This window comes from Copadichromis virginalis, linkage group LG7, assembly GCF_057382275.1.
Source record: "Copadichromis virginalis isolate Kocher_CV1m ecotype Utaka linkage group LG7, C_Virginalis_male_GT1.1, whole genome shotgun sequence".
Lineage (NCBI taxonomy): Eukaryota > Metazoa > Chordata > Actinopteri > Cichliformes > Cichlidae > Copadichromis > Copadichromis virginalis.
In genome coordinates this window covers 26292030-26311075 of record NC_140624.1, presented here as the reverse complement: position 1 = coordinate 26311075, position 19046 = coordinate 26292030, and the positions used below count along the sequence as shown (strand labels likewise).

The window sequence follows — 19046 nt, the reverse complement described above, 5'->3', positions numbered from 1 at the left end:
TTTTCAGTATCTGCCCAGATAACATTTTTCATGGATATCTGGATGGCTGGTTGGCTCTTCATCTTAAAGAAACAGACTTCTGCACTAAAATTTGCTTAATATTATCTGAGTCATGACTGTTCTTATAATGCAATAAAAAAGCTATTTGGAAACATCTGGACCTATTACCTCTCACGCTGGACTGTTTCCTATAAAACCATGGCATTTAGCAATGTTATGCAGGAACAGCTAAGGGAGAGGCACACTTTCCATCAACAGATGGCTATGTTTAAAAGTATCAAATATATTCATGCATTTCAGATTTCCATTTCCTATATAAATTGATTCATTCACATCTTTTAGATCAGTTCGGAATTCGGAATTTGAACACTTGAATTTGAACACTTGAACACTTGTGGCATACCAAAGACCTGTTTAATACCCTAAACACAGACAAAGATCAAGCCTCCTCATGTGAGATAAACCATATTCATCATCATTCTAATCTTTTTAGACCTGCTCAATTCTTTTACATTTAGATTACTCATTTATTTTACAAGAAATTAATAACAGAATGTAATTTTTATAAAGTAACTCCAGACCTGCCAGCTCTGCTTGTTCTGATGGGGTTTTACCATCACCATTAATCACAGTGTACGGTTCCCGAAAGTGAGGAACCACTGCACATGTGCACAGATGAAGGGAAGTTTTGGAGAAGACTGAAGTTTCTCAAAAAATGTTTAAGAGGATGTTTAAGATGGTTCATTATAAAGTCCTGAATAAAGCAGGTACATTTATTATTTGAGTCAAGTGGAACATTTATTTGCATAATCATTCTTCGGTATTCTGAGCCTGGATCCCTGAGTCATCTGGATCATTATTGATGTTGCTGTTATTCATAGTAATATTTATTAATAGTATCATTAACAAGAAGAAGAATCATTTTATTTTATTTCATTTTATTTTTTTTATTTTTTTATATATTTTAAGTATTATATTTAAAATTTGCCAGATTTTCAAAAAGTTTACATTTTTTGAACAATTCTGTGATTTCAATTTTATTCTATGAAAAGAAAAACACCAGAACTGTTTGAACCAGGAATCTCGCCTTTTTGCCCCAACCGAGGAACCATCACTCATTTCTGTAGCTGGATCTTATCGTGGGTTTTTAGTCCACTTGTTAAAAAAAAAAAAAAACTATAATAAATTCACCAATTAAAAGGACAAAACTTCTCTTAAATATCCTTAAAGCTTTGATCTAGAGAAGCAGCACTCACATGGAGGTGATGTTCTGGAAAAGATCCTCGATGCTCCCGGTATTATTCCCAGCATTCCCGGTCCCCTGGAAGGACAGCAGCGGGAAGAACTGGCTGTTGTCGGACTTACTGCAGAAGATTTCAGTGGGAGAGCAGGTGCAGGTGGGGGGACAGTCCAACAAGGAGCTCGGGCAGCTGTGAAAGAAAACGCTGAGCAGAACGGAAACCTTCCAGCAGCACCGGATCCCGAGAAGGCGACGCGCGCCGAACAAATCCATGCTGTCACGATTCAGTCCCAGATTCCAACTTTGAAGCTGAACGAGAATGAAAATGACTAAAAATGAAAATGACTCAGTCCGTCAGAGTCTGAAGCCGTGTGAACGCTGCGCTCGCCTTATTCCGCTCAGTGGAGTCCAAACGGTCAAAGCTGTAAACATCTCCCTCCGTGTGTTCACGCGTGTCTGAGTGTGCGCGTGCTTGTGGGGGTATCAGAGGTTTTAATGATGCCAGTCACGCCCCCCTCCCTGCTCGTCACACCAACAACGTTTGGATGGAACAAAGAGGACAAAATAAGAAAAATCCAGAATATTCTCCCGCTGTTTGATGTGTACGGTCGCAGTGAGCATTTCTCTCATTTTCATCTCCTTTTTGAGTCATCTGTCCATCTCTCAGTCTCTCCCACACACTCTCTCTCTTTCTCTCTCGCTCCCCGTGGCGTTTCTTCCACCAGGGGTCGAGTGAGAGAGAGAGAGAGAGAGAGAGGCCCCATCCTCTGAGTCCACCTGCTGGGCAGAGGAGCGCAGTGGACACGCGTCAGCTTTGCTTTTGTGCGCACGCACACACACGAGCGAGAGAAAGAGAGAGATATTCACACTGCTCTGATCAGGCTGAGTTACAGTAAAGAACAGTTTAAATAGCAATTGGGATAAATATGACGCCGAGTTCGTGATTATCAGACACATATGTGTGTTATATTATCTCCATCAAGCTCTCGAACTGTTGTAAAATGAGCAGCTACTCTTTCTCAGGTGACGGTGCAAGAGTAAAGGTTTGGTTAGGTGGATGAAAGCTGGCCTTTGAGGCAGCTGCGCTGTGACCGCTGAGCCACAGCGCTCCCTGTTTGGCCTGACTGAAACTATAGCATTATGTGACCACTAGAGGTCCCTGAATGACAGAGTGTAGCTGTGGGATCATACAGGCTTAGTTTTCCTTTCTAACATAATGTATAGCTCCAGTTTTGGAGCATACTGTGATCTACGTGTAAGTATATGTGTCTGCATACGTGTTGGATCCCAAGGAGATGTTACACAGATTCTCCTCCCCTGCAGATCATGTCCTGTGGAAATCACAGTTCACCTGGAAATGTGTCCACACATATTACCCCCATATTCTGTTCTCCACACACTCTCACTCAGCAATAAACGGTCTATACAAAGCATCTCGTGAATGTTAATGTAGAGCAATGAGCCTGCTGACCATTATTCTTCCATTCATGTTTTCCTCTGTCTCCGTTTAATCACAGCTTATCAAACTGATCGTCAGGCAGTTTTCCTCCATCCAGGGATATCAGTTGAAAATGTGACTTTCATCTCATAGTCACTTGGCCTGTAATATTAAAAGGACTCATAAGGAGGATATCCACTTTAATGACTGTTTGAGACCTATCACTAGTTTTATGTACAGATGGCAAATTTACACCGAGGGGGAAGAGTTTGTGTGGGAGCCACCACAGTGTCTCTAGTGGGCTCTTTCTACCCGATGGCACAGTCATGTTCACTGGTATTTGTATAAAATTTGAAAAAATTACCAACACTAGGAGTGGTGTATATTTGTATATCAATATATTCCACGTATACTCGCAATTGATATCAGGGGCAGACAAAACAGAATGATGATGCATCCTGTATCATCCTGCACTTCAGCTGGAGTGGTACACAACTGATCTCAGGCATTGATAACTGGTCCACTGAGGAAGAAGTTGTTAATCCTTTTCTATTTTTTGATCGATATAAAGGAGGTCAAAAAGATATTTAAAAAAAACAACCTGGTTGGAATAAATCTTTATCAAATCTCAGTATCATTTATGAAATTAATTTTCTCTCTCTTTTATAGAGTATCAATGATATAAATTCTGATCAAAATATCTCAACAACAACTATAGGCAGGGCAGTGCGTGTGAGTGTTGGGGGAGCCTGACCTCCATAGGCAGTATCTTTCATTGCAGCTATGAAGCAAATTTCCAGACATGAAGTGAATGCAAAAGAATTGAAAGCATACTTATTGCCCAATTTACTCGCATTTTAAAACAAGTCGAGTCAGTTTGACTTGTATTCCATTACAATCGAGTACCATCTAATGTGTATTGGCTCGTTACAGCAATGCGGCGAAATATTTGTATGCGACATGAATGCCGCAACAAAGGTGGATCTTGAGGCAACGGTATACCTGCTGCTTGGTCTGTTGTTTTTGGTCAGGCTCGATGACCACAGTGTTGTTTTTGTGCAGCTGTTTCCTTCATTGCCGAGTTTCAAAAATGGTGGTTTGATTTTTCTCAAAGACACGCTCTCATGACTCATCGAGTGACGCCACTGACTAGCCAATCGGCACGTAGGCTGTGAATGTCACATTTTTTGGATCGTTCAAACCACTTCAAGTAGCTACTAAAAAAGTAGCTGGTATGAGGGACTATCATCAAATGGAAAACCCTAAAAACTGTATCAAGCCATTAGGTAGTAATGGAAAAAAAGTTATAAGTGACAATTCAGGGTCACCTGATCCAGCCCTAATTATATACTTTATTAAAAAGGAAGTTTTTAACCGTATTCTTTGAGTAGAGTAGTAGAGAGGGTTTTTGTCCTGTGAATTCAAACTGGAAGCTGGTTTCACAGAAGGAAGCCTGGAAGCTGAAGGCTCTGCCCGCCATTCTCCTTTTAATACCCAAAGCACCACAAGTAAGCTTGCAGTCTGAGAGAAAAGTGCTTTATTGGGGTGATACCATGAGGTCTTTTAGATTAGATTAAGCTTGATTATTCAAGGCCTTGTATGCAAGAAGTAGGATTTTAATTTCTATTCTGGATTTACCAGGGAGCCAATGAAGAGAAGCCCGTATAGAAATATACTCTTCTGTTTCTAGTCTATTTCAGTTCTCTTAGTGCAACATTTTGGATCAAGGGAAGGCTTTTAGTGAGTTTTAAGGCAACCCAATAATAATCAATTATAATAGTTCAGCCTAGAAATAATAAAATTAACTACTTTTGTTACCATCACTCTGTTTTACTAATAGGAAGCTCTATAGTAGGGTACAGGAAAGGAGAGCTAATTAGTCAAACTTCAGATTAAGGAGGAACGATGTCATTTTCATCTTAGTTGAGGAATGTAAACCAGTTCTTTATCCTCTTCAGGATATTCAAATATGCATGGGAGTTCGCCCATCCAGTCCACATGTGTTTTGTGGACTTGGAGAAGACACTGAACTGCATCTCTTGGGGGACCCTGTGGGGGGTCCACTGCTATGAGCCTTTCAGTCACTGTATAACCATTGCAAGACTAGGCCCACATTGCTGCAAATAGTTGGATCTTGTTGGATCTCTTGCTTACGAGTGAGGGGGAGGAGAGCAGAAGATTGAGAGATAGATTGGAGCCAAGTCTGATGTGGATGTTGCACCAGTCTTTCCTGTTGAAGAAAGACATGAGCATAAAATAAAGCTGTTGGTTTACTGGTCAATCTATATCTTCACCCTCACCTATGGTCATTAGCTCTGAGTAGCAACTGAAAGAATGAGATTGCTGATACAAGTGGCAGATATGAGCTTAGTCAGGATTGCTGGTTTCTCTCTTAGAGATATGATGAAGAGTGCAGTCATTCAATAGAGGGTCAGATTAGAGCTACTGCACTTCCACATCGAAAGGAGCCAGTTGAAGAGGTTCGGACATCTGACTAGGATGGCTTCTGGGCAACTCCTGATTGAGGTGCTCTGGGAATATCCTACTGGAAGGTGGCCCCAGGGCAGAACCAGGACCGGCTTGAGATATTAGATCTCTCAGCTGGCCTGGGAAAGCCTTGGTGTTTCCCCCCGATAAGCTGGAATAGTTCGCTGGGGAGAGGAAGGTCTGGGCGTCCTTGGTTAGGCTGCTACCTCCGCGACCCAACCCTGGGTGAGCATAAAAAAAATGGATGTATGGATCGATAGATGGATGGAGTTTTTAAAACCTTATTGTTGTCATTGTCCCTCAGTCCCTGATAGTCATGCTTTGCATCATTGAACTACTCAGTTAAACACTGGCTCTTACTTCTATGTGTGTGTCTGCCTCTCATGTCTCACGAATTCTTACCCTGTGTTTTACTCTGTACAAATCCCCGGATTCCCTTCTCTGGTGTGCTGAGCTTGACGTTTGAGAGCGAGTGTTACCTGTAAATATTGAATGTGTAGATTCCCTACCTCCCTGGACCCGCCTGGAGCACTATTCCCCTGTTGCATTGTTCACGGTGTAAATATCTATTCACTGGAAATAAAAGCCCTGAACTGTGGTCTTCTAAACCCTGCATCTGAGTCCTACCTGCCCATTAGCCTTGATAATTTTAGTGTATTATGAGTCTTAGGTATTTGTATTATTGGCTTTTTGGTGTTGTCTCACCTTTATTATTTTTCTAAAGAGGAGTTTTTAAAATTTGAATTAAGTTAAATTTAAATCACACGTTAGTAGAATTTCCTGTTTCTGTTTCTTTTGCTAGGCTTCTGGCTTTTGAAAAATTAAGAGGAAGAAAAGAAAAATTGTCTTTGCTAATGTCATACTATAAGCTGTGCACCTGTTTTTTGTTTTAATTAAATTTAATTTTAGTTTGTTCTTACTGTAAATCACTATATATCTATATTTATTCCACTTAGGTTTTGGGCTAAAAGGGTTTGGTGCCACCCATTCTGATGAAATCAATCAGATGTTAATGTCATGACTTCTTAATGTACCTATGACCATAATGCATTATGGATGAGCCATTGATTCCTAATGGCTGGTTAATGTAGAGCATGTGACCAGGCTGTGGTTTCATGATAGATGGATAGAAACAAACCTCTCTGTTTTTAGGTCTTTCAGCGCCTCTGTCATGTTCTTATACACACACACACACACACACACACACACACACACACACACACACACACACACACACACACACACACACACACACACACACACACACACACACACACAACACAGGCCTGCAATATGTTTTGCAATAACAGGGGTGTTGCTAGACTCTTGAAACACTGAGGGCATCACTTGATAGCTGCACATTTTAATTGTTATTTATTATATTTTATAGTAAAATTCATATAACTATAAATAGAAAACATCAAACATTATGTGCTTCCTAAAGGTTGAAGACACAGAATACTGAGTACTGAAATCAAACACCTGTGCAACTGGAATTCTTCTTCTTATCATTTTTTTTTTAAGCAGCAGGAATAAAACCTTAAAGGTGATGAAATGATGATGACAATACTTAGTTCAGTTTTTAAACTTTACCAGCTCTGGCCTCATAGCATCTGCTTTTGTTGTGCCATACTGGCTCCTTTAAACTGTGTGCTTTTGGTGTATTGTTTGTCACCTTGTCCATAAAAAGAATGGGCCAATCAAACTCCATCCAAACCTATCAACTTATTTAATACACGCTGACTCAACCAACTATTCAATTATTATGTTTTCTTGTCTTTGTCTCATCCCCGTGTCTCCTGTGACAGTCTGTCATGTCCTCTGTGTATGTTTCCTCAGTCATGTATTGATTTATTCCCTCTCTGTCCCATGTTTGTTTTCCCATTTGTGTCTTACTCTGTGTCTCTTGCTCACTCGCCCTCCTTGTCTCTGGGTTTGTTCCCATGTTCTTCTCCTTGTGTTTCATCCTTTGTCTCCCCAGTCTGTCATATGCTTTCATGTTTGTTTATCATAAATCTTCACATCTCACTCTGTTGCAGACACTCAAAATCTATTCCAAAAAGTTATACCTAATAAAGACAGTGCAGATGAAGGTGGTACATTATCCATAGCTTCAGCCCATAACAACTGAGCAGTATTACCTCTGGTGGGCCACTAGACTGGGAGTGTCACAGTGCAGCTATAAACGGATGAGTGAGATAAAGCTACAAATTCTCCTTTCAGTCTGGTTAGCTTTCTTAATATTCATTTTAGCCCTAACAAATATATTTATGTCCCCCCTATTGAATTATTTCACCCTCTATCTGTGGACTCACAGAGCTGAAGGACAGATGAGTCCATTTAGGAAAGTAATGTCCCTATTTGTTCTATGAAAAACAAAACATACAAGCACACACACACACACACACACACACACACACACACACACACACACACACACACACACACACACACACACACACACACACACTATTACACCATTACAGTCTGTGCTGTGCCCCTGGCAGTATAACCCATTAGCCTTTAGCCATTAAGAAGGTTTTTAAGGACCAGACCACAAACAAATCTTTAAAAATCAAAACACAGACACATGTACTCATGGACCACTTCCTTTTTTCTTCATACAGATGTTACACAGATGATACGTAACTGTGCATCCTAATGAAACCTGGTAACCCAAGCCTATCTACCCGATGTAGTACACTATAAAAAATGCTAACTTAACCATAAAATACCTAAAATAGTGATGCTCATGTCTGGCTGCTGGCATGAGTGCTTTTCAAAAGTGTGTGAATTTGAGAGCAAGAGCATGGGAGAGCACTTGGAAATGGCTTTGAAGGACAGAACAAACACCAGAAAAAGTATTAGCAGGTCAAAAATGAGAAGAAAGTGTTAGGTAATCAGGTGTCAGCTGTTAATGTTTTAACTACAACAATGAGATTCCACACTGGTATCAAGACTGAAATACACACTGATTTCAAGTGGAAATGCACAGTTCAACCCATGGTTGTCAATAAGTCCGTCCTTTTTCTTTTGTTTTTGTAATAATGGAGAGCTTTCACGATGTTGTGTCTTTGATTCAGATATTAGTTTATACACATTCTTCCATTAAATGTATCTTGTGATATTATTGTTGTAATATCTGTAATATTATCTAATAATCATGTTATCTCTGCAAAGGAGTTTCACCAGCAATCTTTGTGCTCCATAAAAGCGTTTATGTGACTTGACATCTTTCCTTTTTATATCCGCTTCTTTCCTTTTTTAGCTTTTCCCCTTCCCCCTCTATCTACCAATTAACATCAGCATCTCCGTCATCCAGAGCTCTTACTGCCTATCTCTTCCTCTTCTCACAGACTACATCATCTAATGTTCTTAATGCCCACCAGGATCATCTTCATTTATTTCATATTTGACTGTATATCCCAACCTCAGCCTCCTATACTCATGTCTTCCTGCATCCTCTTCCTCTTTGTGCACTATTCCCTCGGGCTGTTTCCAGTTATAACTTCAAAACATATGTTTCAGTCCCACAACAATTTCTGACAACACAAAAAACCCCATGGTGGTTTGTTGTGCTGTGGTCAAAGGCCACACAGAACAGCAGCACATATAGATAGGGCAATATGATTTAATGATCAAGGCACATATTCACGTAACAAGCCTGTAACCATTTGCTACAGTCAAATCTTATACTGTGAAATCTCACACACGTCAAACTGAAGGCAATTCACCACATCACTGAATGTGTATGCACACATTATAGTTCGGGGACATGTACCTGTTTATATATGTGTGTGTTTGTGGGTATGTTTGGGGCAGAGGGGGTGTTAAAAAAACTGCCTCCAATCAGAAACAGCCTGCATTTAACTGGTGGTTTCAAAAAAAAATTCAGTGCTTCATTTTCATGCACTTTAGCTCCAGGTCTAGCTTTTTTCCCTATGTTTTTGAAAAAGCAATTTCAGATTGCTTTAGATGTTTTAGCTAAATGCTTGTTCTCTCATCTCCTCTCTCATTTTTCAAGTATTCAGTTGAGGGCCAGCACAGTGGCAGTAGTTACCACAGTTTCCTCACAGCAAGAAGATCCTGAGTTCAACTCCACCACCTCACCAGGGCCTTACTGTGTGGAGTTTACATGTTTGGATGGGTTCTCTTCAGGTACTGTGGCTTTCTCCCACAGTCCAAAGACACTTTGTTAGTGTTAACTGGTGATTCTAAAAGTTAGTGTGTGTAAGGTCCTACTGCTCAAGAAGGCTCAAGTACAGGACTAATCTAAATTTGCCTGTGAACATCTAAATGATTCAGAGAAGCCTTAGGGGGAAATGCTGTGGAGTAGATGAGGCCAAAATTAAGTTTTTGGCGTTAACTAAACCAGTCGTGTTTAAAGAGACATGCTGTGTAAGAAATGCTGTTCATGATCTGGGGTAATTTATTTATTACAGAAAATCAAGATCTTTCATGTAAAATACTGGTGACCACAGCAAACTGCTAGAGCACAGATCAACCAGAAGGAGGTTTCAGCTGCTGCACTCTCTTTACAACTGAGTTGCCACAAGTGTTACAAAATTTATCACCCCATTCAACCTGATGGAGCTTGAGGAGAGAGAATGACAGAAACTGCACACAAAGGGGGGTCCCAAGTTTGTAGCATGTGTGATACAAAAGAAACTGAAGCATAGGCTGCGTTGTGGAACAGTACACATTTTATGTAGCTTTGCCATGTTACTCTTCTCAGCCCACCCCTTTGGCTGCTCCGACATGGCTGAAATAATGAGCACTAGTTCTAGTTGTCCTAGCTCTAGTCGGCCAGCCTCCCCTCGAACTATCCCCTGAACCCACTGCACCCCTGCACCACCCCTGCACCACCGCATATCTCCATTGCCCGACTTAGGCTCGGTAGCCGTCCAACCTAAGTTAGGCCACCTATGTGTCAGTTTAATTTTCCCCTGGGCTTAAACCTTCCTCCCAGTTTTCTTTATTTAGGTCCAGCACTAATATAGTATAGTTTATAATACAGGGAGTGCAGAATTATTAGGCAAATGAGTATTTTGTCCACATCATTCTCTTCATGCATGTTGTCTTACTCCAAGCTGTATAGGCTCGAAAGCCTACTACCAATTAAGCATATTAGCTGATGTGCATCTCTGTAATGAGAAGGGGTGTGGTCTAATGACATCAACACCCTATATCAGGTGTGCATAATTATTAGGCAACTTCCTTTTCTTTGGCAAAATGGGTCAAAAGAAGGACTTGACAGGCTCAGAAAAGTCAAAAATAGTGAGATATCTTGCAGAGGGATGCAGCAGTCTCAAAATTGCAAAGCTTCTGAAGCGTGATCATCGAACAATCAAGCGTTTCATTCAAAATAGTCAACAGGGTCGCAAGAAGCGTGTGGAAAAACCAAGGCGCAAAATAACTGCCCATGAAGTGAGAAAAGTCAAGCGTGCAGCTGCCAAGATGCCACTTGCCACCAGTTTGGCCATATTTCAGAGCTGCAACATCACTGGAGTGCCCAAAAGCACAAGCTGTGCAATACTCAGAGACATGGCCAAGGTAAGAAAGGCTGAAAGACGACCACCACTGAACAAGACACACAAGCTGAAACGTCAAGACTGGGCCAAGAAATATCTCAAGACTGGTTTTTCTAAGGTTTTATGGACTGATGAAATGAGAGTGAGTCTTGATGGGCCAGACGGATGGGCCCGTGGCTGGATTGGTAAAGGGCAGAGAGCTCCAGTCCGACTCAGATGCCAGCAAGGTGGAGGTGGAGTACTGGTTTGGGCTGGTATCATCAAAGATGAGCTTGTGGGGCCTTTTCGGGTTGAGGATGGAGTCAAGCTCAACTCCCAGTCCTACTGCCAGTTTCTGGAAGACACCTTCTTCAAGCAGTGGTACAGGAAGAAGTCTGCATCCTTCAAGAAAAACATGATTTTCATGCAGGACAATGCTCCATCACACGCGTCCAAGTACTCCACAGCGTGGCTGGCAAGAAAGGGTATAAAAGAAGAAAAACTAATGACATGGCCTCCTTGTTCACCTGATCTGAACCCCATTGAGAACCTGTGGTCCATCATCAAATGTGAGATTTACAGGGGGGAAAACAGTCCACCTCTCTGAACAGTGTCTGGGAGGCTGTGGTTGCTGCTGCACGCAATGTTGATGGTGAACAGATCAAAACACTGACAGAATCCATGGATGGCAGGCTTTTGAGTGTCCTTGCAAAGAAAGGTGGCTATATTGGTCGCTGATTTGTTTTTGTTTTGTTTTTGAATGTCAGAAATGTATATTTGTGAATGTGGAGATGTTATATTGGTTTCACTGGTAAAAATAAATGATTGAAATGGGTATATATTTGTTTTTTGTTAAGTTGCCTAATAATTATGCACAGTAATAGTCACCTGCACACACAGATATCCCCCTAAAATAGCTAAAACTAAAAACAAACTAAAAAACTACTTCCAAAAACATTCAGCTTTGATATTAATGAGTTTTTTGGGTTCATTGAGAACATGGTTGTTGTTCAATAATAAAATTATCCCTCAAAAATACAACTTGCCTAATAATTCTGCACTCCCTGTACATAACTAATATCAAGCAATGTCCACGTGCACTCTTGTAAAATGGCCTGAGGTCCATGCGCTCAAACTGACTCTCCATCAGCAGTAACTTGTGGCACTCCCGGGATGGCCAGCTGGTTCACCTGCTGACACACCTGACAGGATGGGCACCACCAGCAACCCAGACAAACACCTGTACCTTCACTGATGGAGGTGTTGGCCCAATAGTGGTGGAGCATAGGCAGCGTGATGGAACAGTGCACCTCTGGAAAATATTTGCAAGAATTTCAAGCAAACACTTAACTTAGTTGTTATTGGGTATTGTGTGTAGAATTTTGAGGAAAAAACGAATTTAACCTATCTTTTTTTTTTTTTTTTAATAAGGCTGCAACATGACAAAAAAGAACAAGTGAAGTGCTGTGAATACATCTCAGATGCACTGTAAGATTCACTAGAGAAGTTTGCAGCCAAGTGTGAAGCAGCAGGAATACAAATTTTTCTGAGGCCATAGTTCCCAGCCAAAAAATGTAAAGTTTGCATCGGGGAGAAGTTGAAATAATGTGAGGAATTCACCTTTCTACCAGGTGAAGAGTTTCAAGGGCTTGGATGAGGCCTTGAGACAGAGCCACATGAGAGAGAAAACGTCTTGGCTTGCTTCAGAATGCCCCAGTGTTTCCCTGGAAGTGCTGGAGGAGGTGGCAGTAAAGATGAAGTACTGAGAATCTCTGCTTAGACTGCTGTCCATCGTATGGACCTGAATAAATAGCACAAACTGTATGGATGCCAGAAGATTTATATTTTACCCCATTTCCATGTGTTGTCTGATGTTTTGCCTCAGTGACTTCACTCACTGCAGACTATGATTGTTCATTTTAAGTTGAGAAACAAGCATTTTAGCACACCCAATGCCAGTTGGCTTTGAAATAAATACAACTTAATCTTTTCTAATGGCTTTTCCTCTTATCTCAGCACATTACGGGACAATATTTCCTCATTTGTATCCATTAATGTATTTGGTTTCTTGCTGATTTTCAGATAAGATGGCAAACAATCTGCCTCGTTTAAATTGATCTTGTTTTGTTTGTTTTTTTACTAAACTGCTCAAAGTGCAGATGAAGGTGTAAACCAATCCTGGACAACCCAATTACCTGTGGTCACTTTATCTTTTAAGTCATCGATAAGAGGCATTTTATCCCTGCTGTTTATGATTTTATGTTGTTATATTGATGTCAGCAGTCCTCCTATACCTCCACACACACCCACACACACACACACACTTTCATAACCCTGTTTCATAGCACATACACACATGCACTCCCAAACCAACTTTATGACTTGATCTCTACCCATTCAGCCACGTTAATGGAAGCAGACCACACATCCAGTGCTGTTTTAAATCCCATTGCGAAGTTCTTATGATTCACAAATGCTTCCTCTCCTTTTTACTAATGCTCCTTCACCACAAAAGCCCACGAGTCAGCAGACCTCAACAACCTATTCCCCACACACACATACACACACTCACACACACAAACCACGATTGCCCATTAAGTGGCATTAGAGCCTCTTTCTGGTGGCTTATTCTGGCTTCATGGCACCAAAGTAGCATTCCACAGTTACCCTGTAAGACTCTAAGTCTCACCACACATTTCACATCAAAAACTACTGCTAATGCACTAGTTCACAATATTACAGCATATTGCAGACCGTTACCTGGAAACATCTATACTTGTCACTCTGTCTGCTTCATCTGCATTCTCTTTTTCTCTGTCTTTGACTATGTAATACTATGTGGATATGGTTTTATGTCCTAACAATGTAGGCAACAGTCCTGCTAGGACATACATTGTCCCTTGAAAAGATTGTTTCACTGTATTTTCCTTCACTCAAGAAAAAAAAATGCTGTTGCTGACTTTAATTGCTTTAATTACAGCTACATTTTTCTTGTAATTTTGTGATTTAAGTATAGTAACCTCAGTTTCGATAATCACATCAACAATGTTACCAGAACTGTTTTCTATCACTTAAAAATCTGAAACTGACTCATTATAGAATTGCCTTTAAAAATAGTTTTACATTTGTGCTGTTTTACCCTTTTACTACTTTAAACCTGTACAGTTCTTTGCAATGTTTCTTCATTTCCTGTGTTAAGCATATTGAGTTTTCATGTATTGGAAGGTGCAATATAAATGAAATTTTCACTGTCATTTTTATTGCGAGAAAGGACAAGAGCAAGCATAGTAAGTAAGCATAGTAAGCATAAACTGTGCCTGGAACAGAAACACCTGCATTAAACTGTTGGCACAAGAATCTGCACCAAAAACACGGTAACACAAAGCCAGTGTCCAGAGTGATGTAAAAACCCAGCCCATTAGCCAGAGCCTGATCTTCAACATGGTCCAAGGCATAGCAATGATGAGCAGTGAGGTTTGTAGCCTCTGTTTCTATGTATGTAAGTATTATTGTAGGGTCTACTTTACATTATAAAGCGCCTTGAGGCGACTGTTGCTGTGATTTGGCACTGTATAAATAAAATTGAATTGAAATGAATTACCTGTACATGTTTTTACAGAAGACACAATGTGGTATTTGCCCTAGGCTGGGTGTCTTTGGGTTCTGTGACTGAAGCTTGAATTCAGTGGGAAACAAAATTATTACATAAGCTGTTTAGGAATTTTTTTTTTATACATAGTCCCCCTTTTTCAGGGGTTCAAAAGAATTTGGGCACCACACAGGGTCTAGCTGCTGGACTGGGGTCACATACGGGCAGCTTTATCATTACCCTGTGTTCTTGGATAGCTCTGCATTAGCTTCCTGTCTGTACATCTACTTGCAAAGAGCAGCAGTTATGTTAGCAATATATTACAGTTGTTTCTGTCCTGGACACACGTTCCCTTGCTCTGGTCCTTTTGTAGAATAAAAATAAATGTAATGTCCATATACACACTCCTCAAAAGTTGCATCACAGTACTGCTTTACTATTTTCCTCCTCCTGCACATGAACTGAAAGCAGCAGATTGTACCACAAGCATGAACATGAACAGAACAGAATCATGAAACACTTGAAACCTGACGGGGAGGGAGGAAAACAGACGCACAGACACTGAACAGAGGAAGACAGAGGACTTAAATACACAGAAGGGTAAAGAGGGAAGTGGAAACACCAGGAGAAACACAGCTGACATAAATGAACATGATGCTACAAGGGAAGTGAAACTAAACACAGCGAACATGGAAACACTAGACCTTTCAAAATAACACAGGAAACATCGATAGATGAAGACACGGGCATAACTTACACGATTAACACAGGGGACAAGACAGACTACACAGAAGACAGGAAAAGACTCGGAGAACACGGAGAACTAGAAGAAACATAGACCAGACTCAACTAAGACACACTAAATAATAATACTAAAAACGAAAATAATACTCATAAGTAGGGATGGGTACCGGTATCCGGTGCCATCATGGCACCGGTTCTGTCATAAATGGTAGTAACCAGACCGAAAAGCAGCGCACATTTCGGTGCTTTATTTCGGTGCTTTAATGTTGTTCGTGTGTAATTTACGTTGAGTAGGCTAACCACGTTATTACATTAATGCATGTAAGGTGAACTAGCAAACATCATCATAGCTACATGCGGCTGTCTTCTTGTTTGATGGCAGATACTCCCTTCACCCTGGCCAAAAAGGCTAAAATGACCAAAGAAAAAGTGGAAAACAGTTAAACATGAGAGGTTTTTGGACAAAGTTTGTGTTTTTTCCATTGTTTAAGCACTGCTTCCAGCCAAGAGTGATACCATATATGCCCCATAGCTGCAGAAAGGCTAACATTGCTATCTTTTTACAAAAAAAACAGCTGAACATGAGAGGTTTTAGGACCAATTTTGTTTTCTCCATTCTTCAAGCACCGGTTTGAGCACCGTTTAAGCACCGGCACCGTTTCAAAAGTACCGGTTTGGCACCGGTATCGGATAAAACCTAAACGATACCCATCCCTACTCATAAGTAATCAAACATACAAAATTCTCAACTCAACCTCAACTAAGAACAACACACGAACTAAACAATACTTTACCAAAAGACATCAACAATTCTAAATAGCTCAAAGAGCTGGGTCACAGACCATGCCCCCGACAGCTGTAGGAGGAAGGCCCAGAGAAGCCTCTCTGATCCCAGTAATGATGTACCGTTGTATATGACAAATAAACTTGATAAAGTGCACTGTGAATGGGTAATAGGCCTGTAAGTGTAAGGGCACTTTGAGTGATCAATAATGACTGACATTCAATTTTCCCAGTACGGCCTTAATGAAACTGAGTTTGACACTTTAAAACTTAATAAATTTTTAATTCCAAAACAAAAAACAAGCTGATTTCTTTCTCTAGCAGAGAACAAAAACAAGAAAACAACTCATAGCTGTGGCAATTTTTTAGATAAACTTACAGTGCATCTGGAAAGTGTTCACAGTGCTTCACTTGTCCCACAGTTTGCCATGTTACAAAATTCCAAATTAATTAAATTCCCTTTTTTTCTTTTTTTTACCTCAAAATTCTACACACTATATCCCATAATGAGAAAAAGACGTCAGTAGTCCAATCATCCGCCCCTGGAGCCAATCAGCCTCCACTCTACAAGGTTTTAATCTGTGCTATCTGTCATTTTCCCTTTCAGACTCTTGTTTGTGCAGCCCACCTCTTTCCCATCTCCAGCTCACAGACACCTCAGTCAGAGTTCCATCCAAGCCTCAGCCTGTTACTGCAATCTGAAGACTGCTGAAGATTCTAAGAAACATTCTGTTCTTCGACAAAGTCTACAGCCTGTTCGAATGTTCTTCATCAGTGTTAATGCTGTACAAATATATCAGAAGCTGTGTATAAACCTCTTTGTGCATAGAATGTGCCCATATGGAAAAGAAATAGTAAAAACATATATGATTTACTTATGAAAGTGGCCACTTTCTCATTACTTTCATATATTTTTTTAGTAAGTATACAAAACATACAAGTTTCATTATATAATTTTTCAAGGGATCTTATATGTGTTTTCACTTTTGTATGCTTTTCATACAAGTTTCACACAAGACAGATAAAAACTTTATAAGATTTATATATATCTTTTCCATATGGGTGAGCTTAGAGAATGAGTTATATATCATGTCTATGTTAGACTTAAATGTTGCAATCATTTTTCCAATAAAAAGAACCTTGACAAATGTCCTGACAAATTATGTTGTAGGTTACTTTGGAAACACTCTGGCAACCAAATACAATATGCTCAGACGCTTAATAAACAATACTAAACTGAACAAAGAAGCTGGATTATGAAGGAAAGGAGAGCTAGTGAAGTAAAACAGTAGGAGTCATGTGAAAGAGACATCAAGGACAGAATCCATGAGGACCCAGAGCCAAAAAACGAGAAAGAGATTTCAGAAATTATAACAGTAAAGGCCTCCTTCTATACAGAAATCACATCTGGTGTGTGCTGTGTGTGCGCTAAATGGATATGCCACAGGGCCTTTGTCTTATTAAAGTTATTACAGGGACATATCCAGATCACCACTGCTTCTTGTTTATTGAAGATAAATTACAACCACTGTAACAGGAGCAGGTTTCATAAAAAAAACACCACTGTTCTCTTAGAGTCTAGGCAGTGTTTGGCGAATTCTGTCATTTTTCTTCAAGATACTGACATTTCATTTGATAAATCATGAACGTAATTGATTTTATTTCAAGAGGCTCACATTGTGGCAATACAAGGTGTTCTCAGTTATTGAGCTGTTTGAATATAATTTAGCACCTTTGGAGAAACAGTCGGATGTCCCACAATACACTGTGCCGACCGTTTGCTGACTGTCGGTCAGCTTTTTTTCTTCTTCTCTGAAGCTGTGCACATCTTTCATTTCTCTGCCGCAGCTGACAGCCGACATCCAGCTGAACAACAGAGTCCGGAATCCTCTGTAATGGATTATGGGAATTTTCAGTGATTTTATGTGCACACACACACACACACACACACACACACACACACACACACACACACACACACACACACACACACACACACACACACACATATAATGCCTTTATTGTCACTGTGATGACACCATATGAAGGTGACAAATGGTGATTGATTGTTTAAAAAGTTGGCTTTAAAGGGAAAGTGAGATGCAGTGAAGTTCAACATGAGGAGAGAAATGCAGACAGAAGCACAAAACAGAATCAAAAGAAGAACAGCTGAGATGCAAACAATGGATGCAGCAACCAACCTCCTCTGAACAAACAAGAGCAGCATATATTTACAGTCAGCTGACAGCACCATCTAGTGGTAATAATATAAAGCAAAGAGGAAGTTAGTGAGGCTGTGATGAAGACACAAGACATATTGGTACAAGCTATCACAGTACAATGCTGGAATTCACTGAGCCTCTGAGAGCAACCCATTTTTCACTAACATTTGTAGAAACTGTCTGTGTGCTGCTTGAGTTTATCTATATATTTTATTCTAGTCTAGAATGACACATTATGTCATTAACTGCCAGAACTCTGCTGCCCGTGTCATCAACAGGACCCCTTCTGCCCACCACATCACTCCTGTCCTGCAGCAGCTTCATTGACTCCCGGTCAAATATCGCATCAATTTCAAAATACTCTTGTACACATTTAAGGCTATTCATCATCTCTCTCCTCGATATCTCTCTGACCTGGTTAAGATCACCGCCCCATCTCGTTGTCTCAGATCTTCTTCTTCCCTTTCACTCTCCGTCCCTTCCCCCCGTCTTGCAACCATGGGGAGCAGGGCTTTCAGCTGCTCTGCTCCATGACTCTGGAATTCCCTACCTCCTGATTTAAGAAACATCTCTTCCTTCTCTCTCTTTAAGTCCAAACTCAAAACCCACTTGTACAAAATAGCTTATCCCACATAACCTTTCCACTCTCCTATTTTATTTGTTTATGTCTTATGCTTTTATGATTCTGTAAACTTCTTGCTTTTATGTTGCTTTTATTCTACTGTGTACAGCGACCTTGAGTGTTTTGAAAGGCGCTTTCAAATAAAATGTATTATTATTATTATTATTATTATTATTATTATTATTATTATTATTATTATTATTAACTTCTTTCTCCCTTCAGACTTTCTGTGCATGCCCAATTGGATTTTTTTAAACAACACTAATTACAAACACTGATTTATGTATGCCAACATTTATTATCAAGTTTTTCTAAAAACTCCCTGAAAGTACTTATTTAGGTGTGTCTGAAAAGTGAGAATAGTAACAGGGAATACAAACTTCACTTTTACATCTAGATTTGAATTTGAAA

The 19046-nt window shown here is 40.1% G+C and overlaps 1 protein-coding gene across 2 annotated transcripts in view; it reads right to left on the bottom strand.

Moving 5' to 3' along the window:
* ntrk3a (neurotrophic tyrosine kinase, receptor, type 3a) overlaps positions 1 to 1945 on the bottom strand; it is a 97344-nt gene extending 95399 nt beyond the window's left edge. For both annotated transcript variants that reach the window (XM_085462727.1, XM_085462730.1), the window contains exon 1: positions 1257 to 1945. In XM_085462727.1, coding sequence (XP_085318853.1) covers positions 1257 to 1513 — 257 coding nt within the window. In that variant the 5' untranslated portion in view covers positions 1514 to 1945. The remainder of the gene's footprint in view (positions 1 to 1256) is intronic.
* Between the last annotated feature and the right edge of the window lie 17101 nt (positions 1946 to 19046).